This window comes from Melopsittacus undulatus, chromosome 1 (assembly GCF_012275295.1).
Source record: "Melopsittacus undulatus isolate bMelUnd1 chromosome 1, bMelUnd1.mat.Z, whole genome shotgun sequence".
Classification (NCBI taxonomy): Eukaryota; Metazoa; Chordata; class Aves; order Psittaciformes; family Psittaculidae; genus Melopsittacus; species Melopsittacus undulatus.
Window position 1 is genome coordinate 73,099,951 of NC_047527.1, and position 20,488 is coordinate 73,120,438.

Consider the following 20,488-nt stretch of genomic DNA (forward strand, 5'->3'; position numbering starts at 1 on the left):
AGTGGGCAAACAAAGAAAACAGTACATTGCAGGACAAAGATTACACTAAGCTTAACCAACAAGTTACATGCAAGTTGACTTGACTTTCACTGAACATCAGAAGTGATGCACACAGTATAACATATCTGTACTCTGTCTGTAAGGACGAAAAATATCTTCGTAACTGCAAAATGTCCTTCCTTGGGAGGGAACATAAATACTTAGTTTGCTCCTCAACTCACTGCATATAAGGTTCCATCAACCATTCTCGATTGTGCTTGTTTCACTCCAGATATCAAACTTGAAAGAAATCTACAACTTTTTTTCCGCTTACAGAAGTAGAACAATCTTTTTCTTCCAGAGAAACAGAACTGCATCTGCAGCAGGTATAAACTGCTTTCTTAAGTTAGTGGTATCAGACTCAGAGAAGTGGCAAATAAATCCCATTACACTCTATAAATAAATGCAGTCTCTAGTGTAGAATAAATGAGCGGATACTGTGGTCTCACACTTCTAGCTTTAAGTAAGTACTTAACAACAGTGTCATGTCAATTTCATCTTGAGAAATCTAATGAAGATTTATCACCGACATGGTATTTTAAGCCATGTCTTCTTGTGGTCTTTCACCCTTACATAATTTCAGCCTATTAAAAAATAAGCTATTGTCCCAAACTGTAAAAATTCTAAATTAATAAATATTTAAACACAGTGTCAGCCTAAATAAAAACAGAGGCTAAAAGTTTTGTGGGTTTATTTCCTTGAATCCTATGCAATAGAGCGCAGCAGTTCTACCCATTAATACATCCACTGTGGAATTGGAAATACTGACCCTTTAAGTGTTAAGAAGACTAAAATGTCTACATTCATGTGAATGAGCCAAGAGCCAGAGCTGATTATTGAACTCTTTTCAACTTCCTGTGGCTACCAATAACCCATTAAAATATTATTTTTAAATAAGCCAGCAGAAAGAAAATGGAATAAGAAGGAAAGCAATGCGAAAAACACAACAAGACATTACACCTTAGCAACACAGAGGTAAACTGGGCAAATGGACAGCACAGGGTGACCGCGACTACGTAAATAATGCTAGAATAAGTGGCAAACTACTCCTCAGAGAGCAACCAGAGCTATTGCTACCTGCATATGCCCACTTCAGTGAAACTTGCAGAACTACATTTAGCTTTACAAATGCAATAGTTTAACATTCTAAGGCATGAATCTTTAATACGCCAGAACTATGAAAGGACATATATGAGTAAAATAAATAAATAAAAAAACCCCCATGCATGACACTAAAAAAAAACAAACCAAACCACCACCAACCCCAACCCCCCTCCGCCCACAGAATATGATACTAATAAATCTGGCAGTCCAAAGAAAAAAAATCACTGCCAATTTTCGTGACATGCACTGATGAAGCGAACAACCTGAGAATTTTCATTCCATCATGCTGCTCACAAGACAGGTGACAATATATTTTTCAGTATGTTATTGAGATAATGCCCTGGGCTGCCATTTTTCAACCTCTATTTAGCTTTATTCTAGTGCATTTATGCTTTAAGGCATACAAAGGATGTGAAATAAGAATGACCAAATACTTTCTGAAGCATAGCTACAGACCTCTTAGCACGTAGGCCTGTCTGTTGTTCATATATAGTGGTAATAAAAGGAAGAAGAATATAGCTTTACATGCTGGAATTAAACTGATTTGACACTGGCGGTAATTGGTAAATTTGCTTCCATTTGGTGCTTAATGAAAGAGGAAAGCAAAATATGTTACACAAATTTGCAAACAGAAGGATGCTAATGAGAAGAAAACGCAACTAACGAAAGAGCAGCATCCTATCCTCCTTCTGATAGTCAGCAGGCAATATGCATTTTGATTTATATTCACAGCAATAAACAAGTTTTCTAGCTGAACTATGATAACTAAAACTTGTTAATTAATGGCATGCTCAAACCAATGCAAAGACTTCCACTAGTATCAGTGAGAACTGAATGAAGCATCACAAAAAGCATGCTCCAGTAACCTCCTTCAAAACAATGTGTTTTGATCTATTGACTTGAATACATTCAATATGACTACAGATGAAGGTATAAAACTAACCTTCCGTATGTTACTAAGTAAGTTGATGACAAAAATCAGTTGAAAACTCCTGCATATTCAAAAGTACAGCATGTTAGGAATGGTTGTTAAGTCCAGCACTTTACCCCTTTTTTTGTAAAATGGCAAACTGTAAAATAACACCAATAAATACTGTTGCATTAAACACAGACATTAAAGGACTTTAAGGTGGCACAGAAAAATTAGGAAAATGTGCTATAAAATAAGCTTTTGAAAACCCATAAGATAGCAAACAAAAATTCTCACCCCAAACCATTATATGTATCTGGAATTAAAAGCCTGAATTAATAAATAGTGCCTGCAGCAAACCCAAAAACTCAAGGAATGACCAGACATCCTGCCAAATCTCCTGGAAATAAACCAGTAAGATTCCTTCCTGTGCACTTTTTCAAGAAACTATTTCACATGAAAGAAGAAAATTTTAGTCAATTTATTGGAAGAAAAAAATATTAAGACTGAAAATGAGAAGTACAAGCTCTGTAAGAATCCAGTATTAAGCAAAAAGTCATGATTTCATGCTCAAGATGGGAAAGTTCTGGGCATAAAAGCCAGTTCTAGTTCTGCAGTATAGTAAACCCAGCGATTTAGAATAAAATAATAACGATAATTTTAAAAAACAATAGGAGAAAAAGAGATGATCAATATGAATAATAAAATATTCAGAAAACTCATCTGGTTACATTAAGATACAATAGGGAAAATATGTGGAAAAGCTAAGGATAATACATAGGAAATAAAAGAAACCTAATCAAAGTGGTCTAGTTAAAAAATTATATGAAAATGGTCAAATCACAATAGTGAAAAGAAGAAATTTTTTGTCTGCATTTTGCAGAAAACAGAGGTCTCAGCAAATAAAGAATAATGAAATGAGGCTTCCTGATAAATGTAAGAATGTGAAAACAGCATATCCCCGCAGATAAATATTTTCAGACTAGCAGCTCATGCTAATTCAATGTAAAAAAAAAAATATGGGTTTTGGACTTCTTATTACGCTTTTTAAACAACTTCTAAAATTACAGGTGTTCTTGAGGAAGTAAAGACTAACCATGTAATAAAACATTCAAAATGGCAAAAAGGAAGACTCAGGTGATCATAGACTGACCAGTGAGACACTGAGCTTCGCAAACGGAAGAACACTGTAAGAGACAATTATGAAAGAATTCCATTATAAATTAAATTAATCCACTCAAAGGTCCTGTAAAATCTGATTTCCTTCTCTGATGGCTGCTCCTCAGGATTAGCAAATCTCACTACATCACTTCCCCGTAGCTTCGCTTACAGCCTCAGCAACGACTAGAGATCTTCAGATGCAGCACTCCTGCACACATGGCCAGGGGCTGGGGAGAAAGGTAAAGAGTCTACAGTAGTCAAAGTTTGGGCTTCTTTTTTTTTTATTTTATTTTATAAACAAAAGAAACTGCAGCAACAAAACAATAAACAACTCTAAGTGATCACATTAATGCTAAAGATACTTCAAGGAACGAGATACTAAACTTGATGGGCCATATTTTCAGAGACAGCCTTTAATTTCCCTCCTGTAATCATGCTTCAGTCCTCCAGTAGAGCCATTAATTTTCCAGCACAGCCCTTTCCTTCAGTGGAAGCTTGCTGTACATGGCAGCAGGCTGCACACCAAGGTATGCACATGATGTCAACAAATGACTATATATAGTCAACTCTATAAAACTAAATCTCGCTCCCATTAAAATTTGAGATGTGAAGGTCACATGCACAGTATGCATCCTGGCATCATGTTTTCTGATTGTATTCTTGGAATGAGGACAGAGACCCACATCTACCTTCTACATGAGCAGCCCCCTCACAGGAGGACTGCAGCCACTCAAGCACTGCACCAGCTACTAAGAAGGAGAAAAATGACTGCTACTGCTAAAGCCAGGACAAAAGTGTTGTAGTAACTCACGCAAGGCACCTATGTATCAGAGGCAGGGAGAGTCCTTCATAGATCTGACTGCTGCTCCAAGTGGTACCTCTCTAGCACTTCTATAATCTGATTATCAGCCTCTGGCCCACTGATAGCTCCCTGCCCTGCATTTCAGCACTGTAGTGGCACACTGGACAAGTTCAGAAAGGACCAAACTGCCAGTAATGTAGACCAGAAACCATACGCTTGGACTAAAATTCACTGCAGAAGAGATGAACAGATAACTGAAATGAGAACAGAGTCTAAACAGGAACCTAGAGAAGGCATAAATTGCCATATTCTGTAGCAGGACATGTACCACTGCTACCACAGATCCAGTGTGTACATATTAAGTCATTACTTCAATTAAAGACAGGTATCCTCAGAACACCATTCATCTGATGTAATTTCTAAAGATGGCTTACACCGAAATAGCAGTGTTCTCTGCAAAAGAAGTTCCATTTACCTCTGCCATTTTCTTTTCATCTTATCCCAAGTCAACTCAAGAGCTCTTCTGATGATGTGTCATGTTAGTTCCACTAATTAAAATGGCAAGACATTATATTAGCACAGGAGAAATTTTTGTGGCATTAGTGAATTGACTAGTGTTACTCTGCAACCAGACTATTAGCAGAGCTGGTGCAAGGGAGGAGAAAACTGAATAGTAGAAAAAGGCATGAGCAGGAAAGCTACAAAGCCTTAGCTTTTAAATGTATTTAGGAACCCATTAGCAAGGTAGGAAAAAGAAGCAATAGGGAGAAAGACCTTCCTCTTCCTGCAGCAGTAGGATGATAATTTCTGTTAGATTTAACATTAAACCATACCTTAGATTAGACCAGATCAATCTGTGAAAGGACTGACATTGATTACCTAGAACCAAGTGTTAAATGAACAATAAACCCAGATGGATGTTCAAAGAAAAAAGCACTAATTCCTGGTGCCTGTATATTCTTCCAATATGTTGGCACTCAGAGCATCTCATTAACAGGAAGCTCTGAAATTCTCCTGCTGAGAGCAGACAACAACAAGAAGCAAACCTGTACAGTTATTTATTCTGTTATTAGAGATTCTAAACCCACTGATAATGAATCCTCTAATTTCCTTTCTGTTATTATGGCAAGTAGTGGTAATGGTTCAAATTAACGTTCCCAAACACACATCTAATTAAGTAAAAACCCATACTACTACACAGTCCCTTCATCAGTGAGGTAAGGACTGATTGAGGCAATAAGCCACCTCAAAACAAATTTAATTAACTTACAGGAGAAAGTCACTGTTATTATGATGCTCCACGTAAAAAATAATGTAAGATTTTTCTAAATGTATATAATCCAATTAAAAAAAAAAAAAGTTTAATAGCATTGAGGGACATTTCTGATAAGTAACTGTATTATTTTAAAGTATAGCTGAACTAGCCCAACTTGAATTTTTCAAATATAAATTTCCACATCTTAAAAATTAACTCCAGCTAGGCTCCTAGCAGTTCATAATTTCAAGCACAAGAGACTTGAAAAGAGGAAGATTACTTCATTTTTCCCTTAAATAAACAATATTCTTCTGACATAATTCCTCTTGCATGGTTTAAATAAAATGGATTAAAAAAAAATTGAATCACAAAAAGAAAAAAAAGAAAAAATTGGAAAAAATAAGGGATTAGAAAATATAATTAATTATTTTGAACCTCAAGATTTTTGCCCTAACCTCTTGGTTTTGAGACATGCTTCCAGTACACTTTCATTTTACCAAAATGGCTGGAACAGTTTTAACAAGTTTTGATTTATAGAAACTAGAGTTGATAAGTGTTTGGTGCATTGTCAGGGAACAACGAGGAAAAAAAGGTAATTTGCCAGGTCAATTCAGACACCACTGTATGAGCTGGTCTTGTTCCCCCTCAACTGACCCTTACAAGAGAAAAAAAGGAACATATGGCAAAGCACTATCACATAGGGAAAGAAGGCAAGGTTGTTCTTGGGGAAATCCATAAGTCTGCATGCTTACTGGCATTCTGAAATACAGAAATCATTATCATATTTGATTAGATGCTAAGTCAGTCCACTAAATACCACACACAGAAATATTTGTCTGAATATTTTATCAGGATTTATCAGAATAAGATAAACAAGCAGTCTCATTTCCTTGAGCTTACAGAGGAGCTAATGCCCTCAGAGTAATCCTTCACTGATGCCACTTAATTATAAAAGTAAATTCTGCTCTGCCATATGGGTTTTTTTGAAGAAAACAACTGAATTCCCTAGAAGGTTTCAGATTGCAATAAAACTCATTTATTTTTATCTGCCAGGTCATAAGTGATGTTAAAAACAATGCCTGGGGCAAATCTCAAAGATACAGTTTCATGGGAACATGTATTGGATGATTAAAGTGAAGGATTCACAGAGCAGTGCAGAATGTATAAAGAAACTGAAATAAGGCTAGGAGACTGAATTAATCAACTCAAGACCTAGAGAAGAACGGGACATCTTGCAGAACAAAACAGAATATCAACCAGAGACTTCTCACAAGGACTGGAAAACAATCTGTGGGGTGGGGGCAAGGAGCCTCTGTGCAGGTAAAATTGAAAAAAAGTCTATTTTTGCACAGCAGACAGAAAACCTGTAGACATCAGAAAATCACCTTTATTTTCCAAACCTGAGAGGTGAGACTAATCTTAGCAATACAGCACTAGTAACTACCTTCCCAGTCATTGCCTGCTATAGCAAATACTACTGAATGATGTCCCCTTCATATATTTAGAGATCTCTATCTCAAAAATATTTCTGTTCCTATTCTGTTGACACTGGTAAAACGTGACAAAACTGTTTCTTGGCTAAGTTACCCATGGCCAACTTAAACTCATTTGGTTTTCTGCCAACACTACTGTAGTTTATACAGCTATTTCCTTCCTTAGATATACCTGCTGATGGATTTATGGTCAGGCTCTGTGCACACACTCAGCCTTTGTTTTCCTGCACTATAATTCCAACCCTCTTCATTTGCCTTTTAGTAGCCTTTCCCTACATCTCTTTTTAATTTTAGTTAACAGTGTTTAAGCATCAATAAACAGAATAATACACACTACATAGTTTTAAGTGTCGCCAAGGACCTTATGCAGTGATATCAATAGCTCTCTGTCACTACACAAGACACCTTTTGAAACATCATGAAGTCATATCTGCCTTTTTATGAAGCTGCATGACATTGGCAGCTCCCAGCAGGAATCCAGACTGGATCCCATTTGGGATCTTTGCTAACTTGCTTATTAAGACAAACAAGTCATAAACCTCTCTAGAGGCTTTAGAATTTCAAAAATTAAGAGAATCGTCTGCAGTAAGTATCAGTGATGGAAAAGAGATTTAAGAATTTCCAATAGTGTCAAATTTTCACTCTATTATTTTAAGAAAAAAACCCAACAACATCAGGGCAGCCAGTTGAGACCTGAAAGGCTGCAAACACCACATCTGTAAATGAGCAGAAAATTCAACATCATATTCACAGTGGAGGAATTCATTCTACAAAGAAGCAGGGACTACACTCAAAAGACACATAATCAGTAAAATCAACATTTGCGTTTTGGGACTACAACAACCTGACAACTCGTTGCTAGTCTTGGAATCTATAACTGCATGACATAACATGACTTTTGCCATATAGTCTGGCACAATACTTCAAGAAAAGAAAAATGTGTACTGAAAAGGACATACTAATATCAACAATATGTACAATCAGAAAAACCTACTGGCAAGCACAATCATTCTAAAGTCAGGTCTCCATGGTTAAACATTGTGGAAAAGCTTTAAATTTAGAATGGAAAATGTAGAATAAGGAAAGGAGAAATCCAACAAATTCTATGAACGAGTAGCAACCAGCTATAGTTGATGCTGGAAAACAACGATTTCTGTTGTGATGTTAAAAACATTGAACATTTTTAATTTTGCAATGTTAGCCAGAACAAAAGACATGAAGCTCTGAAGCAGTGTTAACTTATAGAGAAACCAAATGAATTCTATTGTTTTCACTGTATTGTTTTTTTTTTGCAAAAGGCAGAATTGGCACCTGGCATTTTTTCATAGTCACTGACTATTTAAGAAAAAGCTTATTCCACTGTTATTCAAAAGTCTTCATCAAAAGCAGAAGTTTAAAAGAGCATATTCTTTCGTGAGATTTGGAGCCCAAATGAACAGTATAGAGAGGAAAAAAAAAAAAAAAGAGGGGAAGGAATAAAAACCAAACTTTTGTTCTTCATTAGTTACTGAACTCTATACAGCATGCATCAATCCAACACACAATTCCACAGAACTGAGGAGAGGCTCAGAAAGCTCTGACTTATGCTGGCTGTCTTTACAGAACAGCACCAGTTGACAGCCTCATTTCATTTGGCAGCTTATAGAAAACAAAAGTCAACATGAGGGCACAGGATATCCCACTTCAGGTAGGCAAAAGACATATTATCTATCTCCACACTCAAAGTTTTGCCCCGTAGACAAGCAAATTCCAGCAGTGCATGGAAAAAAAATTCTCACAGTGCATTTTATCACTCTTCGAACCTCATTTTTGACTAAGAAACAAGTTGGGAAACAGCAGTATGTTCCAACACTGCATCCAACAGAAAAATTAAGTGACTAGAGCTTAAATGCAAGACTAAAATATATTCAGAAGGCAGATGTAAATAAGAAGTTTAAATGGTTAAAATTTTTTGCCAACCAAAATATTTTACCATACTTCACGTAAGAAAAAAAATGGTCTTCAGAGACTGTCAGCGCTTCAACACTGACACCTAAGACAGTGTCACTGTTGATCACAGCTTGCAAAGTACTGTCCTACTGTGCAAAAATTATGATTATCACCATCTTTCCTACTAATTCTGCAGTCTTTAACAGATCGTTCCTGCCATTGTACTGAATAATTATTAGGATCATCCAAGCACAAAAAGCCATATTGTGCAGCCAAATTTGGGATCAACATAAGTTTTATGCTATAGTAACTTTTGTCACATTGTCATGCAGCATCTGCCTCTTGTATTTTACACATCCAAAGTTTAAGACTGTTCCAGGACAGTCCTCTTTAAAATGAGAATAGTGTAAGCTATTAGGATCCTTGATACCAGGCAGCCCTTCTTTTAACTTTGGTCAGGAAATAAACATACATAATGTTCAGTTCAGTGGGCCTGGAAGCCAGGGGAGTCACACAAGGGCAAGCTCACACTAGAATTTGGCTCAATATTACCAATCAATAAAGAACAAAATCTAGTCTGATGCAACATGAAAACAGATTCTCACCTTGCTCCAGCAATAAGCTCTTTTTGTCCTGGGTCAAATGTTAACTGTGAGAAGTCCACAGCATCTTCTGCTCTGAATATATGTAACCAAGGGGCAATTTCTAAAAGCAATCAAGAAATACCACTGTTATTGTCAATGTCATCACTGTAGTACATTAGGTAGCCAACATTACACTTGCAGATATCATGGGGTTGCAAGTTCTCCCACTATGGTCCTCCAAGGAAAAAGAGGAGACTTTTACCAGAATACCATGTAATTTACACTACAGGCCTGTAAAATACAAAGAGCAGGCACTCAATACATGCTTGAATGAACTATTCAAATTTTGGACTGATTTATATGCCAGACGTGTTTTTTCTCCTTAGGTAAAGTAGAAAACACCACAGTACAATTGTAATTTACTGCTACATTCTCAGGTGAAGCCAGATTAATTTTCCATGCATCAGAAGCGGCTGAAGGGTTTGGGTTTTTTACTTTGTTCTTTAAAAAAGGATCTGATCACTTGGAAAACAATGAGAAAGACAAGTAAATTTGACTTTTCATAATTCTCACAATAAAAAGGCTGAGACATAACGAATGAAAACGGGATAATGCTTGACATGTATGTGAAATCACCACCACCACCACCACCTTTCTAGGACCAATTTAGTGCTGCATAAAACAGGGTAGACAAGTGGGCGAGTTGCTGAAAATTGGCAAGGAGCTTTGCTTGCATTCAGAATATGAATTTATTCTCACTTTCAAAGTGAAATGCAGATAAATAACTGTACACCAAATCCTTAAATATCTGTATTATTAGTATCATTTGTATCACTTGCTGAATACACAACAGTGTGGCTATATGAACACAAATGGTGTTCCGGAAACACAGCACGATTTATAGTTTTTCACACAGACACACAGAATATGAAACTGCTACACCATATAAAGAGTTCTCTAAAAAAATCGCACTTGTATAAAAGCCTCATCCTTTACAGATTGTCTCCCCATTCGTGGAACACTGAAGTGGGGTCTTTTCCATGGTGATTTCTTTTTTAAACGCAGTTGCAAATCAGTGGTCCAGAATGTATGTGAAAGGTGAAGAGGACTATGTATGTATGGCACAGTGGGGTGCAGAACTGTCTACTGAAGTCTATAGATATGAAACAGTCAATAAAAAGATCAAAGGTGAGCACATAGTCATGACCATTTAGAATACAGAGTAAACACAACCTCCCTGAGAGTGTCATAGCAGTGTAATTTTTAATGTTGGTATCACCAGCTGCAGCTCAGGTTGCTAACACCTATTTTAAGCTCCTTTTTTTGCTCGTGAGCAGATTTTTCCTTTTGTAAATGTCTGGGTTGAAATAATCTGTGACTGGTGCCTGTTTCAGGATGATTTGTTCCTAATTTAAATATTAAAGTTTTAGCACAAGGAAGTAATCCATTCCTAAGGAAAGGGCCCAGGAGAAAAATGTTATTCTGTGTCAAAACGTGTTCAGCTATTGCAGAGAACCATTAAACTCACCGTGAAGATGCTGTAGTACCATACTTGGAAAAACAGATGGAACGGTGCAGTAGAATCACTTGGGTGGCAGAAAACTAACTTCTGCATTTTTAATGACACCCTGCATGCATCTGTGCAAATCCATGCCTGTAGTGCCAGTTTGTACATGTTCTGCAGAACTTGTGGCTAAATACACTGTTGATTCCATCAGCATAGGATAGGTTCTCAAATCAGGGTCTGAACACCAGGCAAAAAAGAGATGGGCCACATATAACTGTGACTACAGCTGTCATCACCTACTACTGCAATTTTTTTTTCCATAGGAACAAAAAAAATATACCTATGCATATATACGTATATATATATATATATATATATATATACATATACGCACACACATATATCTGTGTTTTAGGCTCATGTAGCCTTTCTCTACTCATATACATATAATGCTGCATAGGCAAGTCCAAAAGAGGCATTTCTTTTTTTTTTACTTGATTTTGCAACCTTAAACTCTCAGTCTTGTATTTTATATGAAATAGTCAATTTTGAAGTTCTAAAAAGTTGAGAAATTAGGTGGGAAATGAAGATGAGGAAATCCAGATGTAAGTCTTTAAGCATCTCACTTACTGAAGAATAAAAAAAAGAAAACAGAGGTATTGCTGTGCCAGAACACTACAGGAAAGACAATTCCTTTCCACTCATCCTGCTGCCTCAGCAAGGTGCAATAAAGCTTCAAGGTACAGCAAGCAGATGATTGAGACCACTTCCAGATTTGCAAAAAGTGGGCAGAGGACAGGCAGGGTAAGGCAAGCCCAGGCTAGAGCACAAGAAGAGAATGAAGACTTGCTAAGAAATCTCTTTGAAATCAGATTCCCCTCTGTCCCTCAAAAAACTAAATTATTTTCTCCTGTCTTTGTTGCATTCAGCAGCTTTTTTGCTTGAGGGAACAAGGTTAGGAAGAGCACATTGGAGATGCGTTTATTTCAGCAGACAAACTGTATCTCATGAGTGTCACAGTGGCATCACAAAGTTACAGCTTTGTGATACCTCTGTAAAGGAAAACAAAAACCAACAGCAACAAAAAGACCATCAAACAAAACCCATGTAAACTGTAAAAGCTTATTGATTAAATTCTACTTTGAGTTTTGCTAAGAAGATTTATGTAAATAAATCAAGAGAATAATTATATTTTCATCTAAACAGCAAATTCTAGCTGAAAAGCCTTAGGTGAAATAAGACCTTTCAGTTCTCTTATGAGTCATCTCCTTAGAGTCAGAAATGCATAATGATCCATTAAAGGTCTACAAATTATTCTTCTTCACATTAAAAACTCATAGCAAAATAGTGAGCAATAATAATTTCACTTTATTAATGATTTTCACATAGATGAAACATGAAAAGCTTTATAAACTAATACAGCCATACAATTTTGTATGCTACAGCAGTACCACAAATAAATATGTAAGTTAAATTAAGCTGACCTGATGACACACATCTAATCATACTGCCTGCTGATCGCAAGTAATAAACCACAACATCCCTCCCCTTTCCAATTCTAGCCCTCCCCTTCCTGGCAGCATTCCCCTCCCCTTTCCTCTGCCTTCAGTTCACATGCAGCACAATAAAATACTTAGCTCTTCAGTGACTCCTCTCACTCCTGATACTGAAACACCTATTCAGACATACTTTCAACCTGGATATTATTTTTCCCCTCTAAAACTATGTATGTGTGTTTACCATTCTGCAGACATCAGTCTCAAAGCTGTCCATGGAAAACTAAATCATGGTATACATGCAGTCATGACAACAGCTGCTCTCCAACACATGTTGGGTCCTTTTGGTACAGTCAAGACATACTTACCTTAGCAAAAATTATTACTTTTTTTTTTTTATTGCTATTACAGCACTGAAATCTACAGGCCCCAAAAAGATTCCCAAAAGAAAAAGCACATTTCCCCATGGAACTAACAGTTGGATATTGAAAAAGTTGGTTTCAAAGAAAGCTACAGCTCTCTTCACATGCTGTGAATCACATGCTGTGGGTTTTCTCAGGGGTTTTGAGCGGGCAAGGGTTAATAGCTTAGATTTAATAGGAAACAAAATTTGCCATGGCTCATAAACATATGGCATAGCGAACATATCAGTACCCTCAGCTCCTAGGAAAGATCAAAGGAGCCTTCATAAAGAGCTTTAAAGACAAAGGAGGTTAACAATCAAAGCTGGACAGGAGGACGTTAGATACTCATACAAACAATGACATTCCAGAAACCTGTCTTGACCTTAACTTTAAATTTAGTATCTGCCCAACAGGCTACAGCTTGTTTGGTTCACATTGTCCAAGGACTTGCCAAGGGCTGAGCTCTACAATTTTTCACAAATTAAAAAGTAAAGGTCTCTCTAACCTAAGTTTCATTATTCTGCCCTTCAAAGTAGAGCTACAGTAAACAGTTAAATAAATTGAGAAATTACTAATAAGGAATAGTGTCATGTTTAGAACTGAATTCAGAAGCAATCTTTAATGGTACATAACAAAGCTAAAAGACTGTAAAGACCTGATTTAATTAAGAAATTAACATAGATATTAAAAAAATCACTAGTGTTTATGGTGTATGTGACACCTATTGTCATGGTGTCTTTCTTGAAAAGAGTGAGCATAAACATATACATGGTACCACCTTCTGAAGAAGAAAAATTAGCAAAATAATAACAGTAACAAAACTATTAATAGCAATAACAACAACACAGTTGAAAACTCGCAGATTTGCAATATTAACTGAAGTCTCTGGGTGGCATCAGTACAACAAATTGACTAATCTTATAAGAAAATTAAAATAAAACACCACATGCTCAACTTATTTTATAATTAAATGTATTTAATCTAAGGATGACACAATAATCCTCATCTTTCTGAAGCTGTATAATGATTTGAACCTAACTTAGATCCTCTCTTCCCATGATACTCAAGTTACATTACTATCCTCTTCAAAGGCAGTGAGACAAGTCAGAAGTCTCCTCAGTAAAGTGCCATGGTGACTCCATTACATCACCCCTGCTGCCCTTTTGCCAGCCCCATTAACCCCAAGGGAATCTATTAAGAGAGGTTTCACAGCTGGCAAGAAGTGATCCACCTGTTCATTCATCCAAAGCGCCCTGTTTCAGGATTTATTTGCAACATTCCCTCTTTAAGGACAGTAAGGTGCACTTTGCAAGCACTCTCCTGTGATGCTTCAGGACTTCATTGTCGTTAACTATTTTAAAACTAGGACTGAGTAAAAAGATTTTCTTAAGTAATTCCAGTGCATCATCAGTATGAGTTCAGTGTGATTGTGAAGTCCTCATTCCAAAATTCCCATGGTAACATAAATATACCCATGAATAATAAATTCACTCAGTATAACTTCAGCAAAACAAGCACTTATCTCAGGTTGGAAAAAAAAAAGAGAAGAAAAATGGCATGTCAGAGCATGTTGCATCTTTCATGAATCGCTTTTATCTATGCTTTATTTCTTACATTTCCAATCACAAGTCTTTTCTAGCCCTTTCACTGGATTCTCTCCCCACAAAAATACATTTAACAGCCCTGCTGGTAAGTCATTGACTGACCGCAGATGAAAGATAAAAAGGTATTACAGCTCAGGTGAAGAAAGGAAAGATGTGCAAATAATATTCCAGGGTTCTAACAAAACAAAAACAAAACAAACAAACAAACAAAAACCCACCAAAACAAACAAACAAAAAAAGACAAAACACCACCTTAGTTTGTCAACAGCTTTGAGCAACCTGGTCTCCTGGCATGTGTCCCTGTCCCTGCTCATGGCCTGGGAGTAGAAACCAGACGATCTTTCAAGTCTTTTCCAACCATAACCATTCTGTGGTTCCATGATTCTATGAACATAATCTATTTTTCTAGGACTTAATCAATGTGCTGCTCAGCATTCATCACATACATTAACATTCACATACAATGATCCCATGTTTTAAATAATTTTGTTCAATTTGGTTTTAAAAAAAAAGTAGTAATTAAAAGAAAAGAAGCAGCAGCTGTAGTGACAACATAAGGTATCATATGTAGGTCTTTTTTCCCCTCATATGAGCTTCTGAAAACAGCTGCAGACAGACTTCTAAGCTCAGGCATCTGGGCTTGTCTGGTTGTCACTGGGGCAGAGAGAAAACTACAGTACACCTGAACAAGCTACCTTGTGCACTTCCCAGGCTGCAGGGCCACAAAGCTCCACCGCAGCTACGGTGGTTCTATTTCTGGCACTTAGTGTTTAAATCCATACACATGCAAGCTATTCTTTATGTATTTGTTAAGTCATTCTTTACATATATGTACTTACTTTGGACCAAATTTTCCCTCAAGCCTAACCTAGCCCTACTGCAAAACAGACCAGAACGGGCTTTTCCCAAAGGGTATATTCCTGTTTATTGCACTACCCATGAAATCATTAAAAGTGCCATTTCTTTTGAGAAAGATAAGCAAAGACAAGACAAGCAAATCATAAAAAAACCCCACCCACAGCTCATCTACCAAATATAGCAAGCACAGCAGATACCTTTCTGTGTCTCTTACAAAAAAAGACTCATTCTGGAAGTTGGAAGCACCCCAGCAAAAAAAAAAAAAAGGCTAATTATACTCATGTCAAAATCTGAGCATGAACGTCTGCCCTGCCACTTGCTATTCTTCCATAAGGCCCATGGTAGAAGCAGCTCAGTGCAAAGCAGAGAAGGCCTGACAGGCTGCTTTTCCAACACCTGCAATTCCAGACATATGCTTTCAATATGTTGGCAGATCTGCTTCCAGGACCATATACCTCCTTATCTTTATGATCCTGACTCTTTAGGCAGATTGTCTTTCAGAATTGTATCACTACGGTGACTGTGTCTTGCCTGTGCTGTGGAACACTCTTCCATAGGAGGTTTGGGGTAAAGCCCACAGGGAGATGCTGTAGAGTGCCTGTTGCCTAGGCTGTGCATGAAAGCTCACTGTAGAATGCAAAGTCAGAAGTACTCAATAGAGTTATAGCCTCAGGTTAAAATTCTGGGCAATCATTAACCCTTTTTACACAAATCTTACTGCTGTCCTCCTTTAGCATATCTTTTAGAGGCAGGGAAAATAACTATGAATGATTCTTGCAATAGTTGAGCTTAAAGGTAGTACTGACATTGCATTTTAGTTCCAACGTAGAAGTATAAGGAGCAAGAAAATATCCTATAATCTGACCCTTAAATACCAAGCACACATATTGTCCACCAGGATGAATTAGAGGCCAGGAAGGTACCTTGTTTGTAATTTTTAGTATATCAGAAGGACAAATTACTGCATTAGAACCTTCGTCAAACACAGAAACAAGAAAAATGCCACTCTAATATTTAAAGCCTGCAGCAAGAGATAAATCTGCTCTGAAAAATAATAATAATAGTAAAATAATCAAAAAGCCTAGTCAATCCCAGCTCAATGCCCCAGTGAAATTCCTGGTCCACCTGTCGCTGAGATTAGAATGTGGCTTGTATGTCCACTTTTTCACTGATATGGTACAAACACACAGTTGTCAAGGCTAAGGAGGGTCATGGATGTAACTGATCTAAGAGTCTTTGATACCAGAAGGCTCTAATAATCTAAATGGAGTACACCAGGGCAGGCTGGACACAACATACATGGAGAAGTATACTAGTTCAACAAAAAAAGATGGCATCAGCTGACACCATTTCATGCTTCTCTGTAAAAAGTAAGGATTAGGACAAATAGCTCTGTCACCATACTCAGTATTATTAATAAAAAAGATATTACTTGTAGCCTTTATCATACAGAACACATTTATGTGAGGGCTGTGTACAGCACTGACTTTAGTAATTCAGAATTAAGAGTATATGGACACCATAACTAGGAAACAAAAGAATATGTACTTACAGTAGCTAATCCCTATATTTTAATAAAATTTAAGAGTATTTCTTACAAAAAAGAAGAATATTTTTCAATCTAGATAATACATTGAAAAATAGAGGGATTTCAGTAATCAGATAGTAATTAGACAGTAAGAACTCTGAAGTTTTCACAATAGGGATCCAGGCAGATATAAAAAATTAAAACATTGTTTCTTCCTGCCAAGGAAAAAAAATAAAAACAATTGCTTAGGCAGGGTTAGATAATGCAATCCAATCCTCTATAAAAGAAAAGATGGAGTTACAACTTTGCCCAGCATGATTAAATCAGCAACCACAAACTAAAAGATTCCTCTTTTAAGTCTTACCACACTACATTTGGTTCTGCTTTGGAAACATGAAAACATGTTAGATCTCCATCTGCAGTTCAGAGCTCATGTTTGCTCAGGGGAAGAGGAAAAAGAAAAAAGAAGAAAGAAAAAAAGAAGGGAAAAAATAAAGAAAGAAACAAAACCAACCTAAAACCAACAAAAAGATGAAACCAACCTAAAAATTACAGTTCTCTTTCAAGATCCAGTATTCTGAAGGTCTCTTCAGATCACAAACAAGGCAGCTCCCCTCCTTCTACTATCCAACACAATTTAACACAGTCCTGGAGTTTGCCTTTCCTTACAAAGAGAACTGCAGAGGCCAAGAAATAAGTATGTAGCTCTAGCCTTAATCTAGAAGCTCTGCCAGCTCTCCAAGCTCCCCTCCGCTTTAAATAATCCATAATAAAACAAATCCCAGGACCATAAACCTTTTGACATTTTCCAGAAAGTTCATCACTTGCCTATTGGGCATTTGTTTTTTAAACAACTCTTACAGCCTCAGAACTATTTTGAAGGTACTGAGGTAGGGCTGTAAGTAATTTATTTACTATAATGGGAAAACAGAAAATAAAGAGTACTTGAAATATATGTCTCCTGACTTTAAACAAGTAAACTTGAACTTAACTTTCTTAAGCCTATTGTAAACCTACTTCCTTCTACTGGGCTCCTCTCATGTCTCATTAGGCACAAAGTCTTTGTCTCTGCAATTTGCTTGCCACTCTCCAGTCAGGCACAGTTACAGCAATTCCAGGCCCTGGTTCCCTGACCTGCTTTCACCATCCGCTCTAACCTCAAGTCTCAAGGTCTAAAATCCAGCCTACATTCCTGTTTTCTTTGTCCTGCCAGAGCCTCCCCAGCCAGAAGTGCATATTTCTGCATTCTTGTGTGTGTGCAGATGTCTGTTACTGGGATAATTAAAGGGAATTTGGGTTTTGACTGTCTGTGCCCTTAGGGAAGAGACAGTAACATCTGCTGCAGTGACTACTTATTTCTTATTTTTCTGAACAAGGGTTTTGAATTGTTTATGCTTCATTGTTCCAACACACAGATTGCATACAAATACAAGAAGGTGTAATGGAAAAAAAGAATGAACCCCCACCTAGATGAAAGCGGTTTCAGTGCTATGGGCACAGTTTTTATATACTCAGAATCACTTTTGAGTTGTACAGAAATTATGCAGTGACAAGTTACCAGCCATGATATACAATTACAGTCCCTTTGAGTTTTCTTCCCTCATATACAGAAACAGTATGTAAGTGGAGCCCTAGATCATTCCAGAAAAAAAAAAACTGACAACAATAAAACCTACTTTGCAAAGTTGCAACAGCCAACTGGAAGAGATCTCATTAACTGTACCCTTCCCTCTTGTAAGGATATAACCCCTTGACTTAGATATTGTGTACCTGATGTTATAATACTTTAAAATTATACAGTACCAGTCATTTAAGGATAGTACTGTGTTAAAAAATTGTAACTGAGTATACTTAACAACAGTTTAAGTTGCTAAGAACTGTGATTAAAAACTTTCAGTTGCCTGATCTTCCGTACTGTCTTTTGAACAACAAACCTAAAGAGGCTGACAAGTAAGCCAAGAGTGGAAACAAGATGTCCAAATCCCAGTCTGTTTTAAAGCAAAAGCCCTACCAAGCTTTACTAATTGTTCAGATTAAGAACCATGAAAAAAACATGCTGGCAGACTACCATGAAGAAACAACTAAAAATTAAAGAAAAAGAAGAATTAAAACTGAGTTTGGAGGGATCAGTTCTGGAGCTTCCCCCATGGTACATTTCAATGCAACAGACTCATGTTCACCTACTTGCAGATTGCATTCAACTGTCATTTTTACTCTGTTTTGTCATTCCATACATCTGTTCTCATTATTTTGTAATGGAATATTCATAAGTATCAGCCTGAATGACATTACCTTGACATAAACTCAAACCCACTGATGTAGAAACACAGTAGGGATTGCAACCTGCCCTCTCACTGTTTAGATTCTCCACTATCTCAGCTGTGGGAAACTGCTGTCTTCCTAGTAATCATTAAACTTTGGGTTTTTTTAAGCTGTCAGAAGCAGATTTAGCAACCCTGCTCTTCTTGAATTGTGTACCTGGCTGTACAACAGACAAGAGCTCAGGGGCAGTGAAAGTTTAGAGGAGAAAACAAGCATAACAAAGACTTTTCAGATGTGGCTGGAGAAGGACAAGACATATTTTATGTCATGCTCCTAAGACAATCAAGGAGTCACTTCCATTGCATTTCACAGCTAGGATGAGTCCTCTGCATATCAGTAAATAGCTTAACATGCAATTAGAAGAAGGAGCTCAGACAGGAAGAGAGATCTGAAGGATCACTGGAAACTATTAAAACAAATTTACTATAGCAGGCTATACATGATGGAATGGTTAACAGGTTGCACCAGTTCAAGTCAAGATTCTTACACATAAACACAGACATATTTGGGCAAAGGAGGAGGCATCCAGGCCAGAAACATAACACACTTGTATGCACAGTTACAAAAAACCCAAACCTAATAGTTTTAAGATTAAAGGTGACCAGAAGCCTCTCATCATATTAGAAGCATATTCAAGAGGAGATGGGATGAGGGATGATGCTCAGGTAAGAAGGCACATGAAGGTATACAAAATAAAAACACAAACAGCGCAGTGCTAATGAAAGGTGCTGAAGCAAAGATCCAGAGAGTTTAAAATAAAATTTCAGGGACTGTTCCAGATCAACAGCACCATAGTGAGAAAGAAGTAAGGCTAAGTTTACATGCTTTAAGAGACATGAAAGCCTGGATGATAGCATATGCATGGAAAGGCTAAGTTATGCAAGATTTAGATAGAAGGCATAGAAGCAAAGAACAGAAAAATGATGGGAACACAGTGGGAAGAAGACAAAGTGGGGGAGAAACACAAGAATTATTATCCCACACCAAACTTATGTTCCTTCTCTTTTAATATCTTGTTTGTGTCAGCTGCTTGTTCAAGATGCACCCCCCCTCCAAAAAAAAAGAAATAAAAGGAAAAAAGATATAAGGAGTTTACTGTAGACAGTAGTATTATCAACCAACTATTAATATCTCAAATGTCTCAATCCAGTTTCTAAAAGTGAGAAATGGTCTATACCTGAAACATATAATTTAAGAGCAGAGAAGGGGGAGAACACAGAAAGTAATCAAAGCAAAAGATCTAAAAATAAATAAAAAAAGGGTGTGAAAATTCCAAGGAGAAATCAAAAAACATCAGTGAATGAAGAAGGATGAGCCAAGAGAGACTTTCATCCAATTTATACTACAAATCACCATGCAGACCAGCTGATCCACACTTCAGGGTAGAGACTCATTCATTGGGATAAGCAGAAATGAGCATGCTACTATAATTAGGACTTTTTCTGAGCAGTGAAAACTATACTATGAAGTTCAGTTGTGTTTTGATGTGTGG

The 20,488-nt window shown here is 37.0% G+C and overlaps 1 protein-coding gene across 1 annotated transcript in view; it reads right to left on the reverse strand.

Moving 5' to 3' along the window:
- SEMA5A (semaphorin 5A) overlaps window positions 1–20,488 on the reverse strand; it is a 223,148-nt gene that overhangs the window by 193,339 nt on the left and 9,321 nt on the right. The window contains exon 2 of the mRNA XM_034062463.1: window positions 9,299–9,398. Coding sequence (XP_033918354.1) covers window positions 9,299–9,398 — 100 coding nt within the window. The remainder of the gene's footprint in view (window positions 1–9,298; window positions 9,399–20,488) is intronic.